Here is a 25,707-nt window from a genome sequence, read left to right as displayed (position 1 = left end):
TCTTGGCATCCAAAATTCCATTTTTTGGGATGCAAATCCCTTTTTTCCCTGGACTCCAGGTCCATCTTCCCAGGATCCAAAATCCTTCTCTTTGGGATCCAAATATCATTTTTTTGGGGGGATGAAAATCTCATGGTTTTGGGATCCAAATCCCTTTTTCCCAGGACTCAAGGTCCCATTTTTTCGGATCCAAATCCCATTTTTTACCTTTTTTTAGGATCCAAAGTACCTTCTGTTCCTGGGATCCAAGCTCCATCTTACTGGGATCCAAAGTCCTTTTCATGGCATCCAAAATTCCATTTTCTGGGATCCAAATCCCATTTTTTCCTGGGATCCAAAGTCCCTTTTCCCCAGGATTTGGGGTCTCTTCCCCTCTTTTCCTGGGATCCAAATCCCATTTTTCCCAGGATCCAAAATCCTTCTTTTTGGGATCCAAATCCCATTTTCCCCAAGACTCCAGGTCCTCTCTTCTTGGGATCCAAATCCTGTTTTCTGGGATGCAAATCCCTTTTTTCTCTGGACTCCAGGCCCATTTTTTGGGACCAAATCCCGTTTTTTGGGATGTAAATCCCATTTTTTGGGATCCAAGTCCTTTCTTTTCCCAGGACTCCAAGTCCATCTTCCTGGGATCCAAAATCCCATTTTATTGGGATCCAAATCCCATTTTCCCAGGATCCAAAGTCCTTTTTTAGGATCCAAAATCCTTTTTTTGGGATGAAAATCCCATTTCCCCCAGGGCTCCAGGTCCCTTTTTTGGGATCCAGATCCCATTTCTCCCTGGACCCAAGGTCCATCTTCCCAGGATCTAAATCCCATTTCTTGGGATCCAAATCCCATTTTTTCCTTTTTTTGGGATCCAAAGTACCTTCTGTTCCTGGGATCCAAGCTCCATCTTCCTGGGATTCAAATCCAGTTTTTCTCAAGATTTGGGGTTTCTTCTTGGGATCCAAATCCCATTTTTTTGGAATTCCAAGGCCCATCTTCCTGGGATGAAAATCCCATTTTCTGGGATCCAAATCCCATTTTCCCCAGGGCTCCAGGTCCCTTTTTCCCAAGATCCAAAATCCTTTTCTTGGCATCCAAAATTCCATTTTTGGGATCAAAATCCCATTTTTCCCCGGGATCCAAGGTCCCTTTTACCCAGGATTTGGGGTCTCTTCCCAGGATCCAAAATCCCTTCTCTTCCTGGGATGCAAATCCCATTTTTCCCAGGATCCAAAGTCCTTTTTTTAGGATCCAAAATCCTTTTTGGGATCCAGATCCCATTTTCCCCAGGACTCCAGGTCCTCTCTTCTTGGGATCCAAATCCCATTTTTCCCAGGACTCCAGGTCCCTTTTTCCCAGGATCCAAATCCTTCTCTTTGGGATGCAAATCCCTTTTTTTTGGGGATGCAAATCCCATTTTTTGGGATGTAAATCCCATTTTTCCTGGGCTCCAACGTCCCTTTCCCCCAGAGTTTGAGGTTTCTTCCCAGGATCCAAAGTTCCTTTTTATGGGGATCCAAATCCCATTTTTATGGGATCCAAAATCCCATTTTTCCCTGGACCCAAGGTCCATCTTCCCAGTATCCAAATCCCATTTTTTCCTTTGTTTGAGATCCAAAGTACCTTCTGTTCCTGGGATCCAAGCTCCATCTTCCTGGGATGAAAATCCCATTTTTTGGGTTTCCAAAGTCCTTTTTTCCCCAGGATTTGGGGTCTCTTCTTGGGATCCAAATCCCATTTTCTGGGATCCAAACCCCATTTTTTGGGATCCAAATCCCATTTTCCCCAGGACTCCAGGTCCCTTTTTCCCAGGATCCAAAATCCTTTTCTTGGCCTCCAGAATTCCTTTTTTTGGGCTCAAAAATCCCATTTTTTTGGGATCTAAATCCCATTTATCCCAGGATCCAAAATCCTTTTTTTGGGATGCAAATCCCATTTTCCCCAGGACTCCAGGTCCTCTCTTCTCGGGATCCAAATCCCATTTTTTTGGGATCCAAATCCCACTTTTTCCTGGACCCAAGGTCCATCTTCCCAGGATCCAAATCCCATTTTTTCCTTTGTTTGGGATCCAAAGTACCTTCTGTTCCTGGGATCCAAGCTCCATCTTCCTGGGATCCAAATCCCATTTTCCCCAGGATCCAAAGTCCTTTCCATGGCATCCAAAATTCCATTTTCTGGGATCCAAATCCCATTTTTTCCTGGGATCCAAAGTCCCTTTTCCCCAGGATTTGGGGTCTCTTCCCCTCTTTTCCTGGGATGCAAATCCCATTTTTCCCAGGATCCAAAATCCTTCTTTTTGGGATCCAAATCCCATTTTCCCCAAGACTCCAGGTCCTCTCTTCTTGGGATCCAAATCCTGTTTTCTGGGATCCAAATCCCTTTTTTCTCTGGACTCCAGGCCCATTTTTTGGGACCAAATCCCATTTTTTGGGATGTAAATCCCATTTTTTGGGATCCAGGTCCTTTCTTTTCCCAGGACTCCAAGTCCATCTTCCTGGGACCCAAAATCCCATTTTATTGGGATTCAAATCCCATTTTTCCCAGGATCCAAAGTCCTTTTTTTGGGATCCAAATCCCATTTCCCCCAGGGCTCCAGGTCCCCTTTTTTGGGATCCAAATCCCATTTCTCCCAGGACCCAAGGTCCATCTTCCCAGGATCTAAATCCCATTTATTGGGATCCAAATCCCATTTTTTCCTTTTTTTGGAATCCAAAGTACCTTCTGTTCCTGGGCTCCAAGCTCCATCTTCCTGGGATTCACATCCAGTTTTTCTCAAGATTTGGGGTTTCTTCTTGGGATCCAAATCCCATTTCCCCCAGGACTCCAGGTCCCTTTTTCCCAGGATCCAAAATCTTTTCCTTGGCATCCAAAATTCCATTTTTTGGGATCCAAATCCCATTTTTTTCCCGGGATCCAAGGTCCCTTTTTCCTGAGATCCAAATCCCATTTTTTGGGATCCAAATCCCATTTCCCCAGGACTCCAGGTCCTCTCTTCTCGGGATCCAAATCCCATTTTTTTGGGATCCAAATCCCATTTTTCCCTGGACCCAAGGTCCATCTTCCCAGGAATTCAATTCCTTTTCCTTGCACTCAGAAATCCCATTTTTTCTTTTTTTTTAGGATCCTAAGTACCTTCTTCCTGGGATGCAAGTTCCATCTTCCTGAGATTCACATCCAGTTTCTCCTGGGATCCCAGGATTTGGGGTTTCTTCTTGGGTTCCAAATCCCATTTTTTTGGGATCCAAATCCCATCTTTCCCAGGATCCAAATCCCATGTTTTGGGATCCAAGTTCCTTCTTTTGGGCTCCAAATCCCATTTTTTCCTGGGATCCAAAGTCCCTTTTCCCCAGGATTTGGGGTCTCTTCCCAGGATCCATAATCGTTTTTTTAGGATCCAAAATCTTTTTTTTTGGGATACAAATCCCATTTTCCCCAGGACTCCAGGTCCCATTTTTTGGGATCCAAATCCCATTTTTTCCTTTTTTTGGGATCCAAAGTCCCTTCTTTCCCTGGGATCCAAGCTCCATCTTCCTGGGATCCACATCCCATTTTCCCAGGATTTGGGGTTTCTTCTTGGAATCTAAATCCCATTTTTTGGGATCCAAGGCCCATCTTCCTGGGATCCAAAATCCCATTTTCTGGGATCCAGAGTCCCTTTTTTTGGGATCCAAATCCCATTTTTTCCCTGGGATCCAAAGTCCCTTTTCCCCAGGATTTGGGGTCTCTTCCTTTCTTCCCCTGGGATCCAAATCCCATTTTCCCCAGGGCTCCAGGTCCCTTTTCCCAGAATTTAAAATCTTTTTCTTGGGATCCAAAGTCCCTCTTCTTGGCATCCAAAATTCCATTTTTTGGGATCCAAATCCCATTTTTTTGGGGGATGCAAACCCCATTTTTCCCTGGACTCCAGGTCCATCTTCCTGGGATCCAAAATCCCATTTTTTGGGATCCAAATCCCATTTTCCCCAGGACTCCAGGTCCTCTCTTCTTGGGATGCAAATCCCATTTTTTTGGGATGTAAATCCCATTTTTCCTGGGCTCCAAGGTCCCTTTTCCCCAGGCTTTGAAGTTTCTTTCCCAGGATCCAGAATTTTTTTTTTTTTGGGATCCAAAATCCTTTTTTTGAGATGCAAATCCCATTTCCCCCAGGGCTCCAGGTCCCTTTTCCCAGGATTCAAAATCCTTTCCTTGGCATCCAAAATCCCTCTTCTTGGCATCCAGAATTCCTTTTTTTGGGATGCAAATCCCATTTTCCCCAGGACTCCAGGTCCTTTCTTCTTAGGATCCAAATCCCATTTTTTGGGATGCAATTCCCATTTTTCTCTGGACTCTAGGTCTGTTTTTTGGGATCCAAATCCCATTTTTTGGGATCCAAGGTCCCTTTTCCCAGGACTCCAGGTCCATCTTCCCAGGATCCAAAATCCTTCTCTTTGGGATCCAAATCCCGTTTTTTTGGGGATGAAAATCCCATTTTTTTGGGATGCAAATCCCATTTTTTTGGGCTAAAAATCCCATTTTTTTGGGATACAAATCCCATTTTTTGGGATCCAAATCCCATTTTTCCTGGGCTCCAATCTCCCTTTTCCCCAGGGTTTGAGGTCTCTTCACTGGATCCAAAGTTGCTTTTTTTAGGATCCAAATCCCATTTCCCCCAGGACTCCAGGTCCCTTTTTCCCAGGATTTAAAATCCTTTTCTTGGGATCCAAAATCCCTCTTCTTGGCATCCAGAATTCCTTTTTTTGGGAATCCAAAATCCCTTCTTTTCCCTGGACTCCAGGTCCATCTTCCTGGGATCCAAAATCCCATTTTTTGGGATCCAAATCCCATTTTTCAGGATCCTTTTTTTGGGATGCAATTCCCATTTTTTGGGATCCAAATCCCATTTTTCCCCAGGAATCCAAAGTCCTTTTCCCCAGGATTTGGGGTCTCTTCCTGGGATCCAAATCCCATTTTCCCCCTGGATCCAAAATCTATTTTTCAGGATCCAAAAATCCTTTTTTTGGGATCCAAATCCCATTTTCCCCAGGATCTAAAGTCCATTTTTTTGGGATTCAAATCCCACTTTTCAGGATCCTCTTTTTGGGATGCAATTCCCATTTTTTGGGATCCAAAATCCCATTTTTCCAAGATCTAAAACCCATTTTTTTGGGATGCAAATTCCCATTTTTTTGGGCTCCAAATTCCCATTTTTCCCAGTCCCCAGCAGGCAGAGTCACTGGTTTTTCCCACTTTTTTTTTTCCCCACTTTTTTTTTTTTCCTTCCCAATTTTTTCCAACTTTTCCCAGCCTGGATCCATCCCCAAACCCCCCTGGAAATTTTTTTTTGGGGAAGGAAAATTTTTGGGATCTTGGGGAGCTTCTCCTGGGAATCCTCCAGAGGCGCCTCCGGTTCCTCCTGCGGATCCTGCCCGGAACGTTCCGGAAAATCCCGGAATTCCCAACCCAGCCCCAAGTCCCACAGGTACCAGAGAAAAAAATCTGATTTTTTAGGGATTTTTGGAGATTTTTCTGGATTTTTTAGGAACTAGTTGGGATTTTTTTCAGATTTTTTCGGGATTTTTTGGGGATTTTTTTAGAATATTTTTGAGAATTTTTTTGGATTTTTTAGGGAATTTTTTGGGATTTTTTCGCGATTTTTTCGGCATTTTTTGGGATTTTTAATGGATTTTTTAAGGACTTTTTAGGTTTTTTTTGGATTTTTTAGAGAATTTTTCAGAATTTTCTAAGGACTTTTTTGGGGACTTTTTGGGATTTTTTGAGTTTTTTACGGATTTTTTAGGAAGTTTTTAGGATTTTTTTAGGAATTTTTTGGGGATTTTTTAGGGACTTTTTGGGATTTTTTTAGGGATTTTCTTTTATTTTTGGGGGATTTTTTAGGGAATTTTTGGGGATTTTTTAGGCATTTTTTGGGAATTTTTTAGGGAATTTTTGGGGGATTTTTTGGGATTTTTTTATGGATTTTTTTAGGAACTTTTTGGGATTTTTTAGGGATTTTTTGGATTTTTTAGGGAATTTTTTGGGTTTTTTTAGGCACTTGTTGGGATTTTTTTTAGGGATTTTGATTTTTTGGGGTTTTTAAAGGAATTTTTGGGGGGTTTTTTGGGATTTTTTAGGGAATTTTTTGGGGACTTTTTGGGATTTTTTGGAGATTTTTTTAGGTATTTTGGGGGGATTTTTATGGATTCTTTAGACACTTTTTGGGATTTTTTAGGAATTTTTTGGGGATTTTTCAGGGAATTTTTTGGGGATTTTTTGAGATTTTTTTAAGATTTTTTGGGGGATTTTTTTAGATTTTTTTAAGGGGTTTTTTGGATTTTTTGGGGATTTTTTAGGGAATTTTTGGGGATTTTGTGGGATTTTAAAAGAAATTTTTGGGGGATTTTTTGGGATGTTTTAGGGATTTTTTGGGGATTTTTGAGGATTTTTAAGGAATTTTTTGGTGATTTTTTAGGGGTTTTTTTCTATTTTTTGGGATTTTTTGGGATACTTTCGGATTTTTTTGGTGGAAATTCCCACCTGGGAAATTCCATAAAATTCCCCAAAATTCCAATAATTCCTGAATTTCAAGAAAGGACTTTTGGGAAAATTCTAAGAATTGAAAAAATTAAAATCCCGGAATTCCCAACCCAGCCCCAAGTCCCAGAGGTGCCAAAGGAAAAATTTGGATTTCTTGGGGGATTTTGGGGAATTTTTGGGATCTTTTAGGAATTTTTTAGGGATTTTTTGGGGATTTTTTTTAATTTTATGGGGGGGATTTTTTTGGATTTTTAAGGGAATTTTTAGGGAATTTTTTGGGGATTTTTTTTTTACTTTTTAGAAATTTTTTAAAGAATTTTTGGGGGATTTTTTTTGATTTTCTAGAGATTTTTTAGGGAATTTTTTGAGGATTTTTTAGGATTTTTTAGAGAGTTTAGGGGATTTTTTTAGGGATTTCTTTGGAGTTTTTGGGGATTTTTTAGGGAATTTTTGGGAATTTTTTAGGGAATTTTGGGGGGATTTTTTAGGAATTTTTTTCAGATTTTTTCGGGAGTTTTTTGGGATTTTTTTGGATTTTTTGGGAATTTTTGGGATTTTTTTTTTATTTTATTGGTGGAAATTCCTACTTGGGAAATTCCATAAAATTCCTCAAAACTCCCCAAAATTCCAATAATTCCTGAATTCCAGGGAAGGAGTTTTGGGAAAATTCTGGAAATTTAGGAGATGAAAATCCTGGAATTCCCAATCCAGCCCCGATTTCCAGAGGTCCCAAAAGAAAAAATTTGGATTTTTTGGGGGATTTTTTGGGGGACTTTTGAGGGAATTTTTGGGGGAATTTTCAGGGATTTTATGGAGATTTTTTGGGGGAAGTTTTGGAATTTTTGTAGGGATTTTTATTTTATTTTTGTTAGAATTTTACAGGGAATTTTTGTGGGAATTTTGTGGGAATTGTTTGAGATTTTTGTGGGAATTTTGAGGGGATGTTTTGAGATTGTTGTGCAGATTTTTGTAGAAATTTTTGGGACTGTTGTGGGGATTTTTTTTTTAATTCTGTGGGATTTTTTTGTGGAACTTTTGTCGGAATTTTGTGGGGATTTTTTGAGATTTTTGTGGGATTTTTGGGAATTTCGTGGGGAATTTTGTGGGGATTTTTGGGACTTTTTTGAATTTTTGGGGGAATTTCTTAGGATTTTTGTGGAAATTTTAGGGAATGTTGTGGGGATTTTTTGGGAATTTTGTGGGATTTTTTCTTATTTTTGTGGAATTTAGGGGGAATTTTGTGCGGATTTTTTGAGATTTTTATGTGATTTTTGGGAATTTTGTGGGAATTTGTGGGAATTTCGTAGGAATTTTTTGAGATTTTTGTGGAAATTTTTGGGACTTTTGTGGGGATTTTTATTTTTGTGGCTGTTTTTTGAGATTTTTACAGAAATTTTTGGGAATTTTTTGAATTTTTTTGGGAATTTCATGGGATTTTTGTGTAAATTTTGGGGAATATTGTGGGAATTTTTGGGAATTTTGTGGGGGTTTTTTTTTGTGGAATTTTTGGTTGAATTTTTTGGGGAATTTTTGCGATTTTTGTGGGAATTTTTGGGGATTTTTGTGGGACTTTCTGGGAATTTTGTGGGAATTTTTGTGGAAATTTTTGGGGATTTTTGAGATTTTTCTGGGAATTTTGCGGGATTTTTTGATATTTTTGTGGGAATTTTTTGAGATTTTTGTGGAATTTTAGGGGGAATTTTGTGGGAATTTTTTGAGATTTTTGCGGGAATTTTTGTGGGGATTTTTTGGAATTTTTTGAGATTTTTGTGGGGATTTTGGGAATTTTTTGAGGATTTTTTTTTTTAGTGTGGAATTTTTGGGAATTTCTGTGGGATACCTGCAGGTATCTCTCCAGCATCCACACCATGGGTTTGGGGAGATTTTTGGGGGAATTTTTGGGGGCATTTCTGGAAATTGTGTGGGATTTTTTTGGGATTTTTGTGGGATTTTTGTGAGAATTTTTGGGAATTTTGTGGGAATTTTTTGAGATTTTTCTGGGAATTTTGCGGGATTTTTTGAGATCTTTGTGAGAATTTTTGTGATTTTTGTGGAGAATTTTGTGGGAATTTTTTGATAATTTTGTGGGAATTTTTTGAGATTTTTCTGAAAATTCTGTGGGAATTTGAGATTTTTGCAGAAATTTTGTGGGAATTTTGTGGCAATTTTGTGGGAATTTTTTGAGATTTCTGTGGCAATTTTGTGGGAATTTTTTGAGATTTTTGCGGGGATTTTTGGGAATTTTGTGAAGATTTTTTTTTTTTAGTAGGGAATTGTTATGAATTTCTGTGGGATACCTGCAGGTATCTCTCCAGCATCCACACCATGGGTTTGGGGAGATTTTTGGGGGAATTTTTGGGAATTTTGTGGGATATTTTTTTTTATTTTTGTGGAGTTTTGGGGGGAATTTTGTGGGGAATTTTTGTGATTTTTGTGGGAATTTTGGGGGATTTTTGTGGGAATTTCTGGGAATTTTGTGGGAATTTTTGTGGGAATTTTTGAGATTTTTCTGGGAATTTTGCACGATTTTTTGAGATTTTTGTGGGAATTTTTGTGAAAATTTTGTGAGAATTTTTTGAAATTTTTGTGGGACTTTTGTGGGAATTTTTTAAGATTTTTGTGGAATTTTTGGGGGAATTTTGTGGGAATTTTTTGAGATTTTTCTGGGAATTTTGTGGGGATTTTTTGAGATTTTTGCGGGGATTTTTTGGAATTTTGTGAAGATTTTTTTTTTAGTGGGGGATTTTTGGGAATGAGTGTGGGATACCTGCAGGTATCTCTCCAGCATCCACACCATGGGTTTGGGGAGATTTTGGAGGGAATTTTTGGGGGAATTTCTGGGAATTTTGTGGGATTTTTTTGAGAATTTTTGGGAATTTTGTGGGAAATTTTGCAAATTTTGTGGGATTTTTTTTTTTGTGGAATTTTGGGGGGAATTTTTGGGGAATTTTTGCGATTTTTGTGGGAATTTTTGGGGATTTTTGTGGGAATTTCTGGGAATTTTGTGAGAATCTTTGTGGAAATTTTTGGGGATTTTTGAGAATTTTCTGGGAATTCTGTGGGGATTTTTTGAGTCTTTTGTGGGAATTTTTTCAGCTTTTTCTGGGAATTTTGTGGGAATGTTTTGAGATTTTTCTGGAAATTCTGTGGGAATTTTTTGAGATTTTTGCGGGGATTTTGTGAGAATTTTGTGGGGATTTTTGGGAATTTTTTGAGATTTTTGTGGGGATTTTTGGGAATTTTGTGAGGATTTTTTTTTGGTGGGAATTTTGTGGGGAATTTTTGGGAATTTTGTGGGATTTTTTTTTTTGTGGAATATTTGTGGGAATTTTTGTGGCAATTTTTGTGGGAATTTCTGGGAATTTTTTGAAATTTTTCTGGGAATTTTGCGGGATTTTTTGAGATTTTTGTGGGAATTTTTTGAGATTTTTGTGGAAATTTTATGGGAATTTTTTGAGATTTTTGTGGGATTTTTTGAGATTTTTGCGGGAATTTTGTGGGAATTTTTTGAGATTTTTGGAGGGATTTTTGGGAATTTTGTGGAAATTTTTTTTTTTTTTAGTGTGGAATTTTGGGAATGAGTGTGGGATACCTGCAGGTATCTCTCCAGCATCCTGACGATGTGTTTGTTGTTCAGGACGCTCTTGGCCACGTGCAGGCTCGTCTTCTTGAACTGCTCGGCTGCCAGCTGCAAACGGGAAAATTCCGGAATTCTGGGAGTTACTGAAGGGGTCTGGGGGAAAATTCCGGAATTCTGGGAGTTACTGAAGGAGTTTGGGGGAAAATTCTGGAATTCTGGGAGTTACTGAAGGGGTCTGGGGGAAAATTCCAGAATTCTGGGAGTTACTGAAAGGGTCTGGGGGAAAATTCTGGAATTCTGGGAGTTACTGACAGGGTTTGGGGGAAAATTCTGGAATTCTGGGAATTACTGAAAGGGTCTGGGGGAAAATTCTGGAATTCTGGGAATTTCTTAAAGGTTTGGGGGGAAAATTCCAGAATTCTTGGAGTTTCTGAAAGGGTTTTGGGGCTGGAAATAGGAAAATTCCAAAATTCTGGGAATTCCTGAAAGGGTTTAGGGGCTGGAAAAGAGGAAAAAATCCCAAAATCTGGGAATTCCTGAGGGGTTTGGGGATGGTGTAAAGGGGACAGTGAGTGCCATGGAACATTCTGGAATGTTCTGGAAGGTTCTCTCTCTCACCCTGTGGCTGCGGTTGTGCTCGGCCGAGCGCGGGTGGGAGAGAATCCCAAATTCTGGGAATTCCTGAGGGGTTTGGGGGCTGGAAAAGTCAGAAAATTCCAGAATTCCGGGAATTCCTGAGGGGTTTGTGGTTCTGGGGATGGCACCAAGGGGGCAGTGAGTGCCATGGAAGGTTGTGGAATGTTCTGGAATTCCCTGGATCTCTCTCACCCTGCGGCTGCGGTTGTGCTCGGCCCAGCGCAGGTGGGAGAAAATCCCAAATTCTGGGAATTTTTGAAGGATTTTGGGTTCTGGGGATGGTTTAAAGGGGGCAGTGAGTGCCATGGAATGTTCTGGAATGTTCTGGAATGTTGTGGAATGTTCTGGAACCCTCTGTCTCTCACCCTGCGGCTGCGGTTGTGCTCGGCCGAGCGCAGGGGGGAGAGAATCCCAAATTCTGGGAATTTTTGAAGTATTTGTGGCTCTGGGGATGGTTTAAAGGGGGCAGTGAGTGCCATGGAATGTTGTGGAAGGTTGTGGAATGCTCTGGAATGTTCTGGAACCCTCTGTCTCTCACCCTGCGGCTGCGGTTGTGCTCGGCCGAGCGCAGGGGGGAGAGAATCCCAAATTCTGGGAATTTTTGAAGTATTTGTGGCTCTGGGGATGGTTTAAAGGGGGCAGTGAGTGCCATGGAATGTTCTGGAAGGTTGTGGAATGTTCTGGAATGTTCTGGAATGTTCTAGAATCTCTCTCTCTCACCCTGCGGCTGCGGTTGTGCTCGGCCGAGCGCAGGTGCCGCTGCAGGAGGTGGCCCTGGGCCGGGATCAGCATGTCACACGCCAGGCAGTGCGCGGCCTCGATGCGCTTGAAAAAGTGTTCCTGGCCGATCCCTGAAACACAAAATCACCCCAAAAATTTCAGAAATATTCCCAAAATATTGCCCAAATTTAAAAAAAAAAAAATCACAAATTTTTTTAAAATTTCGCCCCAAAAATTCCAGGAAATTCCCCCAAAATTAAAAAAAAAACTCTCAAAAAAAATTTTAAAAGTTCCCCCAAGATTTCCAAACTTACTCAAAAAATTTCAAGAAATTCCCCAACGTTACCCCAAAAATTTTAAAAAAGATTCTCAGAAACTAAATTCCTCCAAAATTCCCAAACCTCCCCAAAAAAATTTCAAAAAATTCCCCCAACATTTCCTCAAAAAGTAGAAAAAAAAAATAAATCTCCAAAAATTCTCCAAGCTTTCCCAAAAAATTCCCCAAAAATTCCCCATTATTTATCCAAAAATTTAAAATAAATTCCTAAAAACCTTTTAAAAATTCCCAAATTTTCCCAACAAATTTTCCCAACATTTCCCCAAAAATAGTTTTTAAAAAACCCTAAAAAAATGTTAAAAATTCCCCAAAAACTTCCCAAAAAATTCCCAAAATTTCCCCAAAAAATTCCCAACTAAATCTTGCATAATCCCAAATAAAACCTGGAAAAATCCCAAATAAACCCAGAAAAAACCCCCAAATAGACGCAAGAAAAAAACCCAATTAAAGCCAAAATAATTCCAAAATAAACCCAGGAAAAATCCCAAATAAACCCAGAAAAAATCCCAATAAATCAAAACAAAAATTCCAATTAAAGCTGAAAAAATTCCCAAATAAAACCTGAAAAAATCCAAATAGACCCAGGAAAAATCCCAAATAAAGCCTGGAAAAATCCCAGCTAAAACCTTGAGAAAACCCAAATAAATCTAGAAAGAAATCCCAATAAACCCAGGAAAAATTCCAATTAATGCCTGAAAAATTCCCAAATAAATCCTTAAAATCCCAAATCAAACCAGGAAAAATCCCAAACAATCCTAGAAAAAATCTCAATAAAATCCAATAAAAACCAAAAAATACCCAAATAAAACCTGAAAAATTCCAAATAAACCCAGAAAAAAATCCCAATAAATCCTGGAAAAATCCCAATAAACCCAGGAAAAATCCTAAAAAAACCTAGGAAAAAAACCAAATAAATCCAAATAATTCCCAAATAAAACCTGAAAAACCCCAATAAACCCAAGAAAAATTCCAAATAATCCTAGGGAAAAACTCCAAATAGACCCAGAGAAAAATCTAATTAAATCCAAAATAACTCTCAAATAAATCCTGAAAAAATTCCAAATAAACCTAGAAAAAATCCAAATAAAAGTGAAAAAAATCCCAATAAACCCAGAAAAAATTCCAAATAAACCCAGAAAAAAAATCCAATTAAAGCCAAAAAAATTCCCAAATAAAACTTGAAAAATTCAAAATAAACCCATTAAAAAAATTTCAATAAACCCAGGAAAAATTCAAAATAAACCCACAAAAAAATCCCAATAAATCCTGGAAAAATTCCAAACAAACCTAGCAAAAAATCCAATTAATGCCTACAAAATTCCCAAATAAATCCTCAAGAAATCCCAATAAACCCAGAAAAAAAATTCAATAAAAGCCCTGAATAATCCCAAATAAATCCAGCAAAAACTCCAAATAAACCCAGAAAAAAATCCCAATAAATCCTGGAAAAATCCCAATAAACCCAGGAAAAATCCTAAAAAAACCTAGGAAAAAAAACAAATAAATCCAAAATGATTCCCAAATAAAACCTGAAAAATCCCAATAAACCCAGGAAAAATTCCAAATAATCCTAGCAAAAAAATCCAAATAGACCCAGAGCAAAATCTAATTAAATCCAAAATAATTCTCAAACAAATCCTGAAAAAATTCCAAATAGACCCAGAAAAAATTCCAAATAAACCTAGAAAAAATCGAAATAAAAGCAAAAAAAAATCCCAAGAAACCCAGGAAAAATTCCAAATAAACCCAGAAAAAAATCCAATTAAAGCCAAAAAAATTCCCAAATAAAACTTGAAAAATTCCAAATAAACCCAGCAAAAAATCCAATTAATGCCTAAAAAATTCCCAAATAAATCCTCAAGAAATCCCAATAAACCCAGCAAAAAAATTCAATAAAAGCCCTGAATAATCCCAAATAAATACAGCAAAAATTCCAAATAAACCCACAAAAAAATCCCAATAAACCCAGGAAAAATCCCAAATAAACCCACAAAAAAATCCAATTAATGCCTAAAAAATTCCCAAATAAATCCTGAATAATTCCCAAATTTTAAACCCTGCAGAATTCCCAGGAATTCCCAGATTTCCCCACCCTTGAAGGGGTCGGGTCTCTGTTTGTTCCCCTCCTTCTCCGTCAGCTCCTGGCGCCGCTTCTCGATTTTCCTGTTCCTGTTCACGATGTACTCCTGGAAAAAAAATAAATATTGGGGATTATGGGAGAAAAAATAAAAATATTGAGATTTTTTTTGGCAAGAAAAGAGAAATATGGGGAATTTTAGGGGAAAAAAAACAGAAATATTGGGAATTTTGGGGGAAAAAATACAAATATTGGGATTTTTTTGGGGAAAAAAACCAGAAATATTGGGAATTTCTGGGGGTGAAAAAATCGAAATATTGGGAATTTTAGGGGAAAAAAACAGAAATATTGGGAGTTTTGGAGAAAAAAAATAAAAATATTGGGATTTTTTTGGGGAAAAAAAACAAATATTGGAAGTTTCGGGGGAAAAAAAAACAGAAATATTGGGAATTTTGGGGAAAAAAATAAAAATATTGGGATTTTTTGGGGGAAAAAAACCAGAAATACTGGGAATTTTGGGGGGGGAAAATAAAAAATATTGGGATTTTTGGGGGGAAAAAACAGAAATATTGGGAATTTTAGGGGAAAAAAACCAAATACTGGGATTTTTTTGGGGGAAAAAAAACAGAAATACTGGGAATTTCGGGGGAAAAAATAAAAATATTGGGAATTTTTTGGGCAAAAAACCAGAAATATTGGGAATTTTAGGGAAAAAAAAACAAATATTGGGAATTTTGGGGAAAAAATAAAATATTGGGAATTTTAGGGGAAAAAAAACAGAAATATTGAGAATTTTGGGGGAAAAAATAAAATATTGGGGATTTTTTTTGGGCAAAAAAACAGAAATATTGGGAATTTCGGGGGAAAAAATTAAAATATTGGGATTTTTTGGGGGAAAAAATAGAAATATTGGGAATTTTAGGGAAAAAACCAGAAATATTGGAAATTTTTGGGGGAAAAAAATACAATATTGGGATTTTTTTGGGTAAAAAACAGAAATATTGGGAATTTTTGGGGGTGAAAAAACGGAAATATTGGAATTTTAGGGGAAAAAACAGAAATATTGGGAGTTTTGGAGAAAAAAATAAAATATTGGGATTTTTGGGGGAAAAAAACCAGAAATACTGGGAATTTTGGGGGGGGGGGAAATAAAAAATATTGGGATTTTTTGGGGGGAAAAGACCAGAAATATTGGGAATTTTAGGGGAAAAAAAAACAGAAATATTGGGAATTTTGGGGGAAAAATAAAATTATTGGGATTTTTGGGGGAAAAAACAAATATTGGGAATTTTTGGGGGGGGAACAAATATTGGGAATTTTTTTGGAGGAAAAAAACTGAAATATTGGGAATTTTGGGGGGGGGGAAACAGAAATATTGGGAATTTTGGGGGAAAAAATAAAAATATTGGGATTTTTCTTGAGAAAAAAACAGAAATATTGGGAATTTTAGGGGAAAAAATAAAAATATTGGGATTTTTGGGGAGAAAAAACCCAGAAATATTGGGAATTTTGGGGGGAAAATAAAAATCTGGGAACTATGGGGAAAAAAACCTGGGAATTCTGGGGGGAAAAATCTGAAAATTTGGGAATTTTGGGGAAAAAAAATCTGAAAATCTGGAGGAAAAAACAGGAAAATCTGGGAATTCTGGGGGAATAATCTGGGAATTTTGGGGGAAAATAATATTGGGAATTTTGGGGAAAAAACAAATATTGGGAATTTTGGGGAAAAAAATATTGGGAATTTTTTTGGGGAAAAAACAAATATTGGGAATATTGGGAGAAAATAAAAATCTGGGAATTCTGAGTAAAAAACCTGGGAATTCCAGGGGAAAAAATTCAAAATCTGGGAATTCTGACCCCAAAACCACTGGGAAAATTCAGAATTCCAGATCAAAATTCTGGGAATTCTGGCCCAAAAAAATAGCAAAAAAAATCTGGGAATTCTGGGCAAAACCACAGAAAATTCAGGAATTTCAACTAAAAAAAATATCTGGAAATTCTGGAAAAAAACCAGGAAAAATCTGGGAATTCTGGGGGGAAAAAATCTGAAAATCTGGGAATTCTGAGTGAAAAATACCTGGGAATTCCTGGGGAAAAAACTAAAAATCTGGGAATTCTGGGGGGAAAAAATAAGGAAATCTGGGAATTGCAAAAATCCCAAATTCCCAAATTGGAAAAATCCATCCAAAAATCCCAAAAAAATCTCAAAAATTCCCCCAAAAATGCCCCAAAAAATCTCAAATAATCACTAAAAAGATGCCAAAAAATCTCAAATTTTTAACTTGAAAAAGCTGAAAGAAATTTTAAAAAGTTGCTGGGGAAAACTGCGAGAAATTCAAAATAAATCGCGAAAAATCTGAATTTTCAGGGAAAAATTTGATAAAAATCCCTAAAAAACCCAGAAAAAAATGTCAAAAAAATTATACAAAAATCCTAAATTTGCAACTTAGAAAAATCCCCAAAAAATTCTGAAATATAAGAGAAAAAAACCCACAAAAAACTCAAAATAAATCGCGAAAAATTCAAATTTTCACTTAAAAACTCACCAAAAAAATCCCAAAAAATTAGAAAAAAATTCAAAAAAATCCAGAAATTTCCTCCATCCCCAGAATTTTATAAAATTTGTTATTTTGGGCCAGACCTGCAGGAACTGGACGGTTTTGTTGGGCAGTTTGGTGCCGATGTAGCGCAGTGAGTCTCCGTGGGATGGGAAAAATTCCCAAAAAATCTGGAAAAATCCTCAAAAAATCCCAAAAAAAATTCCCAAAATTCTCTCAAAAAATCTCAAATAATCACTAAAAAACCCTTAAAAAATCCCAGATTTTCAACTTCAAAAAACTCAAAAAAATCCTGAAAAATTAATGGGGAAAAATCGTGAAAAGCTCAAAATAAATCGCGAAAAATCCGAATTTTTACCTTAAAAAACCCTCCAAAACTACCAAAAAGTCAGGAAAAAAATCTTCTAAAAATCCCTAAATTGCCAAATTTGTAACTTATAAAAAATCCCAAAAAATCCTGAAATAAAAAGGGAAAAAAAAGCGGCGAAAAATTCAAAATAAATCGCGAAAAATCCGAATTTTCGCCTAAAATCTCAGAAAAAAAACCCCAAAAAATCAGAAAAAAATCCCAAAAAAATTCCCAAACTTCCTCTATCCCCATAATTTTATAAAATTTGTTGTTTTGCCCAGACCTGCAGGAAATGGATGGTTCTGTTGGGCAGTTTGGTGCCGATGTAGCGCAGCGTGTGCCGGTGGGATGGGAAAAATCCCAAAAAAATCTGGAAAAAATCCTCAAAAAATCCCCAAAATTCTCTCAAAAAATCTCAAATACTCACTAAAAAACCCTTAAAAAATCCCAGATTTTCAACTTGAAAAAGCTGAAAAAAATCCCAAAAAATTATGGGGAAAAATCGTGAAAAGCTCAAAATAAATCGCGAAAAATCTGAATTTTCACCTGAAAACTCTCAAAAAATCCCTAAAAAACCCAGAAAAAAAACCTAAAAAAATCCTAAAAAATCCTAAAAAATCCCAAATTTCCAAGTTGCAAAAATCCATAAAATTCCTGAAACAGAAGAGAAAAAAACCCACAAAAAGCTCAAAATAAATCGCGAAAAATTCAAATTTTCACTTAAAAACTCACCAAAAAAACCCCAAAAAATCAGAAAAAAATCCAAAAAATTCCAGAAATTTCCTCCATGCCCAGAATTTTATAGAATTTGTTATTTTGGGCCAGGCCTACAGGAACTGGATGGTTTTGTCGGGCAGTTTGGTGCCGATGTAGCGCAGTGAGTCTCCGTGGGACGGGAAAAATTCCCAAAAAATCTGGAAAAAATCCCCAAAAAATCCCCAAAATTCTCTCAAAAAATCTCAAATAATCACTAAAACAACCTCCAAAAATCCCAGATTTTCAACTTGAAAAAACTCAAAAAAATCCTGAAAAATTAATGGGGAAAAATCGTGAAAAGCTCAAAATAAATCGTGAAAAATCTGAATTTTCACCTGAAAACTCTCAAAAAATCCCTAAAAAACCCAGAAAAAAAACCTAAAAAAATCCTAAAAATCCCAAATTTCCAAGTTGCAAAAATCCATAAAAATTCCTGAAACATAAGAGAAAAAAACCCACAAAAAGCTCAAAATAAATCGCGAAAAATCCGAATTTTCACATAAAAACTCACCAAAAAAATCCCAAAAAATCAGAAAAAATCCAAAAAAAAATCCAGAAACTTCCCCCATGCCCAGAATTTTATAAAATTTGTTGTTTTGCCCCAGACCTGCAGGAACTGGACGGTTTTGTCGGGCAGTTTGGTGCCGATGTAGCGCAGCGTGTCGCGGTGGGACGGGAAAAAATCCCCAAAAAATCTGGAAAAAATCCCCAAAAATCTCCAAAATTCTCTCAAAAAATCTCAAATACTCACTAAAAAAATCCCAAAAAATCCCAGATTTTCAACTTGAAAAAGCTGAAAGAAATCCCAAAAACTCATGGGGAAAATGACGAGAAATTCAAAATAAATCGCGAAAAAATCTGAATTTTCACCTAAAAACTCTCAAAAAATCCCTAAAAAACCCAGAAAAAAAAATCAAAAAAATCCTAAAAATCCTAAAAAACCCTAAAAAATCCCAAATTTCCAAGTTGCAAAAATCCATAAAAATTCCTGAAATAAAAAGGGAAAAAAAGCCGCGAAAAATTCAAAATAAATCGCAAAAAATTCAAATTTTCACCTAAAAACTCACCAAAAATTCCTAAAAAAAACCGGGAAAAAAATCCAAAAAATTCCCCCATGCCCAGAATTTTATAAAATTTGTTGTTTTGCCCCAGACCTGCAGGAACTGGACGGTTTTGTCGGCAGTTTGGTGCCGATGTAGCGCAGCGTGTCCCGGTGGAATTTGCTCTGCAGGTGCCTCTGGATCTCCTCCTCCTCCAGGCTCCTGAATTTACACACAGAGCAGGCAAACTGGATCCTGCAAAAAAAAATCAAATTTCAGTCACAAAATATTCAAAAATTAATCCTCAATCTGGGATTTCCAAAATTCCCCAAAAATTCCCCAAAAATTCCCCAAAATTAATCAAAAATTTACCAGAAATTCCGTAAAAAAATTCCAAAAATTCCCCAAAAATTCCCCAAAAAAATCATCAGAAATTGCCAGAAATTCCCAAAAAAATTCCCAAAAAATTCCCCAAAAATTCCCCAAAATTAATCAAAAATCTGTCAGAAATTCCATCAAAAAATTCTGAAAATTCCCCAAAAATTCCTCAAAAAATCATCAGAAATTGCCAGAAATTCCCCCAAAAATTCCCCAAAAATTCAACAGAAATTCCCAAAAAAAATCCCAAATTGCCCATAATTTCCAAAAAATTAATCAGAATTTCCCCAAAAAATCCATCAAAATTCTCTAAAATTCACCAGAAATTTGCAAGAAATTCCCTCAAAAAATCCACAAAAATTCTCCAAAACTCCCCAAAAAATTCATCAGAAATTGCCAAAAATTCCCCCCAAAATTCCCCAAAATTAAAAAAAAATTAATCAGAAATTCCCCCAAAAAGTCCCCAAAAAATCCTCCAGAATTCCCCAAAAATGCCCAAATTTTTCATCAGAAATGGCAAAAATTCCCCCAAAAAATCCCAAAATCCCTCAAAAATTCCCCAAAATTAAAAAAAAACTCATTAGACATTCTCCCCAAAAAATTTCCAAAAATTCCTCAAAATTCCAGAAAAATTCATCATAAATTCCCACAAAAATTCTCCAAAATTCCCCAGGAATTCCTAAAAATTCCCCAAAATTCATCAAAAAATTTGCCAGAAATTCCCTCAAAAAATTCCCAAAATTCATAAAAATTCCCCAATAAATTAATCAGAAATTGCCAGAAATCTTCCCCAAAATTCACAAAAATTTTAAAAAAATTAATCAGAAATTCCCACAAAAATCCACAAAAATTCCCCAAAATTCATGAGAAATTTGCCAGAATTTCCTCAAAAAATTCCCAAAAAATCCCCAAAAAAATCCCAAAAAATCTTTATAAATTGCAAAAAAAAATTCCCAAAATATCAACAGAAATTTGCCAGAAATTCCCTCAAAAAATTCCAAAAAAATTCTAAAAAAATTCCCCGAAAAATCATCACAAATTTACCAGAAATTCCCTCAAAAAATTCCAAACATTTTCCCAAAAATCCCCCAAAATTCCAAAAAAATTCATCAGAAATTCCCCCCAAAAATCCACAAAAATTCTCCAAAATTCCCCAGGAATTCCTAAAAATTCCCCAAAAGTCATCAAAACTTTGCCAGAAATTCCCTCAAAAAATTCCCAAAATTCATAAAAATTCCCCAATAAATTAATCAGAAATTGCCAGAAATCCTCCCAAAAATTCACAAAAATTTTAAAAAAATCATTCAGAAATTCCTCCAAAAATCCACAAAAATTCTCCAAAATTCCCCAAGATTAATCAGAAATTTGCCAGAAATTCCCCCAAAAATTCATCATAAATTCCCCCCAAAAGATCCACAAAAATTCCCCAGAAAATCCTAAAAATTCCCCCAAATTTATCAAATATTTGCCAGAATTTCCTTTAAAAAATTTCCCTAAAAATTACTTAGAAATTCCCCCAAAAATCCAAAAAAATTCTCCAAATATTCCCAAAATTCCCCCAAATATTCATCAGAAATTGCAAAAAATTCTCCCCAAAAACTCAAAAAATATCACCAGAAATTCCCCCAAAAAATCTACATAAATTCTTCAAACTTCCCCAGAAATTCCTAACAATTCCACAAAATTCATCAGAAATTTGCCAGAAATTCCCCCCCAAAATCCACAGAAAATTCCCCAAAATTCCCCAGAAATTCCTCAAAATTCCTTAAAATTCAAGAGAAATTTGCCAGAAATTCCCTCAAAATATTCCCAAAAAATAAAAAAAACCCCAAAATTTCTTTAAAAATTCTCCCAAAATTAAAAAAAAAACATCAGAGATTTGCCAGAAATTCCCTCAAAAATTCCAAAAATTCTCAAAAAATTACCCAAAATTAAAAAAAAATTCATCAGAAATTCCCCCAAAAAATCCACAGAAATTCTAAAAAATTCCCAAAAAATTCCTAAAAATTCTCCAAAATTCCCCAGAAAAGATTCTTAAAAATTTGCCAGAAATTCCTCAAAAAATTCCCAAAATTTCTCAAAAATTCCCCAGAATTCAAAAAAATTCATCAGAATTTCCACCAAAAAATCCACAAAAATTCTCCAAAATTCCCCAGGAATTCCTAAAAATTCCCCAAAAGTCATAAAAAATTTACCAGAAATTCCCTTTAAAATTCCCAAAATTCATAAAAATTCCCCAATAAATTAATCAGAATTTGCCAGAAATCCTCCCAAAAATTCACAAAAATTTAAAAAAAATCATCAGAAATTCCCCCAAAAATCCACAAAAATTCTCCAAAATTCCCCAAGATTAATCAGAAATTTGCCAGAAATTCCCCCAAAAATTCATCATAAATTCCCCCCAAAAATCCACACAAATTCCCCAAAAATTTCTTTAGAAATAAAAAAAAATTCCCAATAAAATCCCAAAAAAATCATCAGAAATTTGACAGAAATTCCCTCAAAAAATTAAAAAAATTCTCCAAAAATTCCCCAAAAATTCAAAAAAATTCACCAAAAATTCCCCCAAAAAAATCCACAAAAATTCCGCAAAATTAATCAAAAATTGCCAGAAATTCCCATAAAAAAATTCCTAAAATTCCCCAAAAATTCCAAAAAATTCACCAAAAATTTCCCCAAAAAATTCCATAAAAATTCTCCAAAATTCCCCGAATTTTTCAGCCCCCAGAACTGTCACCTGTCCATGGCCCTGTCCCTCATCCTGTCCCTCCTCCTCTGCTTCTCTCGTTTCTTCTTCACCTCCTCGTCCTCATCCTCGGATCCTGAGGAAAAAATTTGGAAATTTTTAATAAAAAAAACTTTTCCAACATTCCCAGATTCCAAAACCCTGCAATTCCCTGATTTTCTCTATTTTTCCTTCATTTTTCTGGTTTCTTCCCTAATTTTTCCTCATTTTTTTTCGTCATTTTTTCCTGATTTTTCCCCAATTTTCCTCATTTTTTTCCCTGACTTTTCCCCATTTCTTTCCTGATTTTTTTTGATTTTTCCTCATTTTTCCCCATTTTTTCCTTGATTTTCTTGATTTTTTCCCCTAATTTTCCCCATTTTTCCTGAATTTTTCCTGATTTTTCAAATTTTTTTCCTGATTTTCCCAATTTTCCCCTGATTTTTTCCTGATTTTTTTCCTGATTTTCCCAATTCTTTCCTGATTTTTTTCCTGATTTTCCCCATTTTTTCCTTTTTTTTCCAATTTTTTTCCATATTTTTCCCAATTTTCCCCCATTTTTCCCCTCTCTATTTCCCCTGTTCTCCCATTTTCTTGTTTTTCCACATTTTCCATCCATTTTTTTCACATTTCCACCCAAATTCTTTTAAAAAAACCCCAAAATTAATTTTAAAAACTGCAAAATTCTTTTAAAAAAATCCCAAAATTCCTTCCAAAAAAACCCCGAAATCCCTTAAAAAAATCCCAAAATTCCTTTAAGAAAACCCCAAACTTTGCTTAAAAAAAAAAACAAAATTCCTTAAAAAAACCCCAAAATTCCTTAAAAAAACCCAAAATTATTTTTAAAAAATCCCAAAATTCCTTCCAAAAAAACCCCCAAAATTCATTAAAAAAAGCTGAAAATTCCTTTATAAAAAACCCAATCTTTTTTTAAAAAAACCCTAAAATTCCTAAAAAAACCCCAAATTTCCTTTAAAAAACCCCAAAATTCTTTTAAAATAAATCCCAAAATTCTTTGGAAAAATATCCAAATATTCCTTTAAAAAATCCCAAAATTCTTTTAAAATAAATCCCAAAATTCTTTTCAAAAAAACCCCAAAATTCCTTTAAAAAAAAACCCCAAAATTCTTTTAAAATAAATCCCAAAATTCTCTGGAAAAAAATCCCAAAATTCCTTAAAAAAACTCCAAAATTCCTTAAAAAAAACCCAAAATTATTTAAAAAAAATCCCAAAATTCCTAAAAAAAACCCCAAAATTCCTTAAAAAACCCAAAATTATTTTAAAAAAATCCCAAAATTCCTTCCAAAAAAACCCCCAAAATTCATTAAAAAAAGCTGAAAATTCCTTTATAAAAAACCCAATCTTTGTTTAAAAAAAACCCTAAAATTCCTAAAAAAACCCCAAAATTCCTTTAATAAAACCCCAAAATTCTTTTAAAATAAATCCCAAAAAACCCCCAAAAATTCCTTAAAAAAAAAAACAAAATTCCTTTTAAAATAACCAAAAATTTCTTAAGGAAAAACCAAAATTATTTTAAAAGAATCCCAAAATTCCTTCCAAAAAAAACCCCCAAAATTCCTTAAAAAACCCACAAAATTTTTTTTAAAAAAACCCAAAATTCCTTTAAAAAAAAACCCAAAATTCTTTTTAAAAAAATCCTAAAATTCCTTAAAAAAAACCCAAAATTTATCTTAAAAAACCCCCAAAACTCCTCAAAAATCACCAGGAAAAGCCCAAAAAAAATGGAAAAAAATCCCAAATTTTGCTGAGTTTTGGGGTGAGAATTAGAATTAAAATTTTTTGGGAATTCCCACCCCAAATTCTAAAAAATCCACCCCAAAACCTGGGAAAAAATTTGGATTTTTTGAGATTTTTTTTCCCCCTTTCCCAGCCACAAATCCCCCCCAAAAAAAGCTGGAAAATTCCAAAATTTCTGGAAATTTCTTCTCCAAGCAGCACCAAAATTCTTGGAATTCTTCTGGAAAATGAAATTTGGGATCTCCTGGAAGAAAAAAAAAAAAAGAAAAATAAATTTAATTTTTTAAAATTAGAATTTCATGGGGAAAAAACAGAATTTTGGGAATTTTCATCCCGTTTTTTATGGATATTTCCCCCAAAAAATTTGATTTTCTGTGGAATTTTTAAGGCTGGAAAAGTCCTGGAGGGATTTGGGAATTTCAGGCCTGTCCTGCTTATCCCAAATTTTGAAATTAGTCTCAAAAATTCCCTTAAAATTCCCAAAAATTAAAAAAAAAAACTCAAAAAAGCCCCAAAAATTCCCCCCAGAAACCCCCAAAAATTCCCCAAAAATTCCCAAAAATTCCCAAAAAATGCCCCACAAATTCCCAAAAAAAATTTCCAAATTCCATAAATTCCCCCCAAAAAATTCCAAAAATTCCCCCCAGAAATCCCAAAAAAATTCCCAAAAAAGTCCAAAAAATTCCCAAAAAATGCCCCACAAATTCCCAAAAAATTCCCCAAAAAATTCCAAAAATTCCCCCCAGAAATCCCAAAAAATTCCTAAAAAAATCCCCACAAAATTCCCAAAAAATTCCCCAAATCCCCCTAAAAAAGTCCTAAAAAAATTCCCCAAAAAAACCCCCAAAAATCCCCAAATTTCCAGAAAAAAAACCAAAATTTGGGATTCAATCCCTCCAAAATCCAAATTTTTCCCACTCCCAAATTTTTTTAGGGATATTCCAGGCAGGGAAATCCCCAGAAAATTTAAAAAAGAGAAAAATTCCATAAAATTTGAATTTTTTTTGGATATTCCAAACCAGGAAATTGCACAGGAATTCCCAAATTTTCCCAAATTTTCCCAAATTTTTCCCAAATTTTCCAAATTTTCCCCAAATTTTCCCCAAATTTTCCCAAATTTTCCCAAATTTTCCCCAAAATTTGGGAATTCCTGGAACACTCACACCTCTGTCTGCCTCATCCAGGGATTTCTCTTCTCCTTCTCCTTCATCTCCTGCAGCAAAAAGGGGAAAAATTGATGAGAAAATTCCAGAAACTGGGGGGAAAAAAAAGGAAAAATTGGGAGAATTTTGAGATAATTTTGGGGCCATTTTGGGACCATTTTAAGGTAATTTTATGACAATTTTGAGGTAATTTTGGTGCCATTTTGGTGCCATTTTAAGGTAATTTTATGACAATTTTGGGGCCATTTTGGGATCATTTGTGGGGGATTTTTTTGGCCACTTTGAGAGGAATTTTGGGGCCATTTTGGGGGGAATTTGGGGAGGACTTGGAGGCCATTTTGGAACCATTTTGTCACCACTTTGAGGCCATTTTGGGACCATTTTGAGGACATTTGGTGCCATTTTGGTGTCATTTGGGAGCCATTTTGTGGCCACTGTGGCGCCATTTTGAGGCCATCTTTGTGGTCATTCTGGGGCCATTTTGGCACCATTTTTGTGCCATCTTGAGGCCATTTTGGGACCATTCTGAGGCCATCTTGAGGCCACTTTGGCACCATTTTTATGCCATCTTGAGGCCATTTTGGCACCATTTTGAGGCCATTTTGGCACCATTTTGAGACCATTTTTGTGCCATTCTGAGGCCACTTTCAGGCCATTTCAGAACCATTTTGGGGCCATCTTGGGGCTTTTTTTGACCATTCTGAGGCCATTTTGGCACCATTTTGAGGCCATGTTGGTTCCATCTTGAGGCCATTCTGAAGCCACTTTTAGGCCATTTTAGGACCATTTTGGGACCATCTTGAGGCCATTTTGTGGCCTTTTTGGTGCCATTTTGGTGCTATTTTGAGGCCATTTTGGGGCTATTTTGGTAACATTTTGGTGCCATTTTGTGGCCATTGTGGTGCTAGTTTGGACCATTTTGGCACCATCTTGAAGCCATTCTGAGGCCGTTGTGGGACCATTCTGACGCCATTTCGGGGCCATCCTGAGGCCATTTTGAGGCTTTTTTTGACCATTCCGAGGCCATTTTAGAACCATTTTGGGCCCATCTTGAGGCCATTTTTATGCCATTTTGAGACCATTCTGAGGCCATCTTGGGACCACCTTGAGGCCATTTTAAGGCCATTTTGG

At 35.9% G+C, this 25,707-nt stretch overlaps 1 protein-coding gene across 1 annotated transcript in view; it reads right to left on the bottom strand.

Annotated features, from left to right (window-relative positions):
• Positions 1-25,707, bottom strand: part of AKAP8 (A-kinase anchoring protein 8) — a gene marked incomplete at its 3' end in the record, with an annotated part of 43,504 nt that overhangs the window by 5,216 nt on the left and 12,581 nt on the right. The window contains exons 7-13 of the mRNA XM_033083699.1: positions 24,579-24,626; positions 21,667-21,751; positions 18,707-18,806; positions 18,119-18,160; positions 13,864-13,957; positions 11,435-11,565; positions 10,091-10,186 (exon numbers count right to left, since the gene is read on the bottom strand). Coding sequence (XP_032939590.1) covers positions 10,091-10,186; positions 11,435-11,565; positions 13,864-13,957; positions 18,119-18,160; positions 18,707-18,806; positions 21,667-21,751; positions 24,579-24,626 — 596 coding nt within the window. The remainder of the gene's footprint in view (positions 1-10,090; positions 10,187-11,434; positions 11,566-13,863; positions 13,958-18,118; positions 18,161-18,706; positions 18,807-21,666; positions 21,752-24,578; positions 24,627-25,707) is intronic.

This window comes from Catharus ustulatus, chromosome 33, assembly GCF_009819885.2.
Source record: "Catharus ustulatus isolate bCatUst1 chromosome 33, bCatUst1.pri.v2, whole genome shotgun sequence".
Classification (NCBI taxonomy): domain Eukaryota; kingdom Metazoa; phylum Chordata; class Aves; order Passeriformes; family Turdidae; genus Catharus; species Catharus ustulatus.
This window is presented reverse-complemented; position numbering and strand designations above follow the sequence as displayed.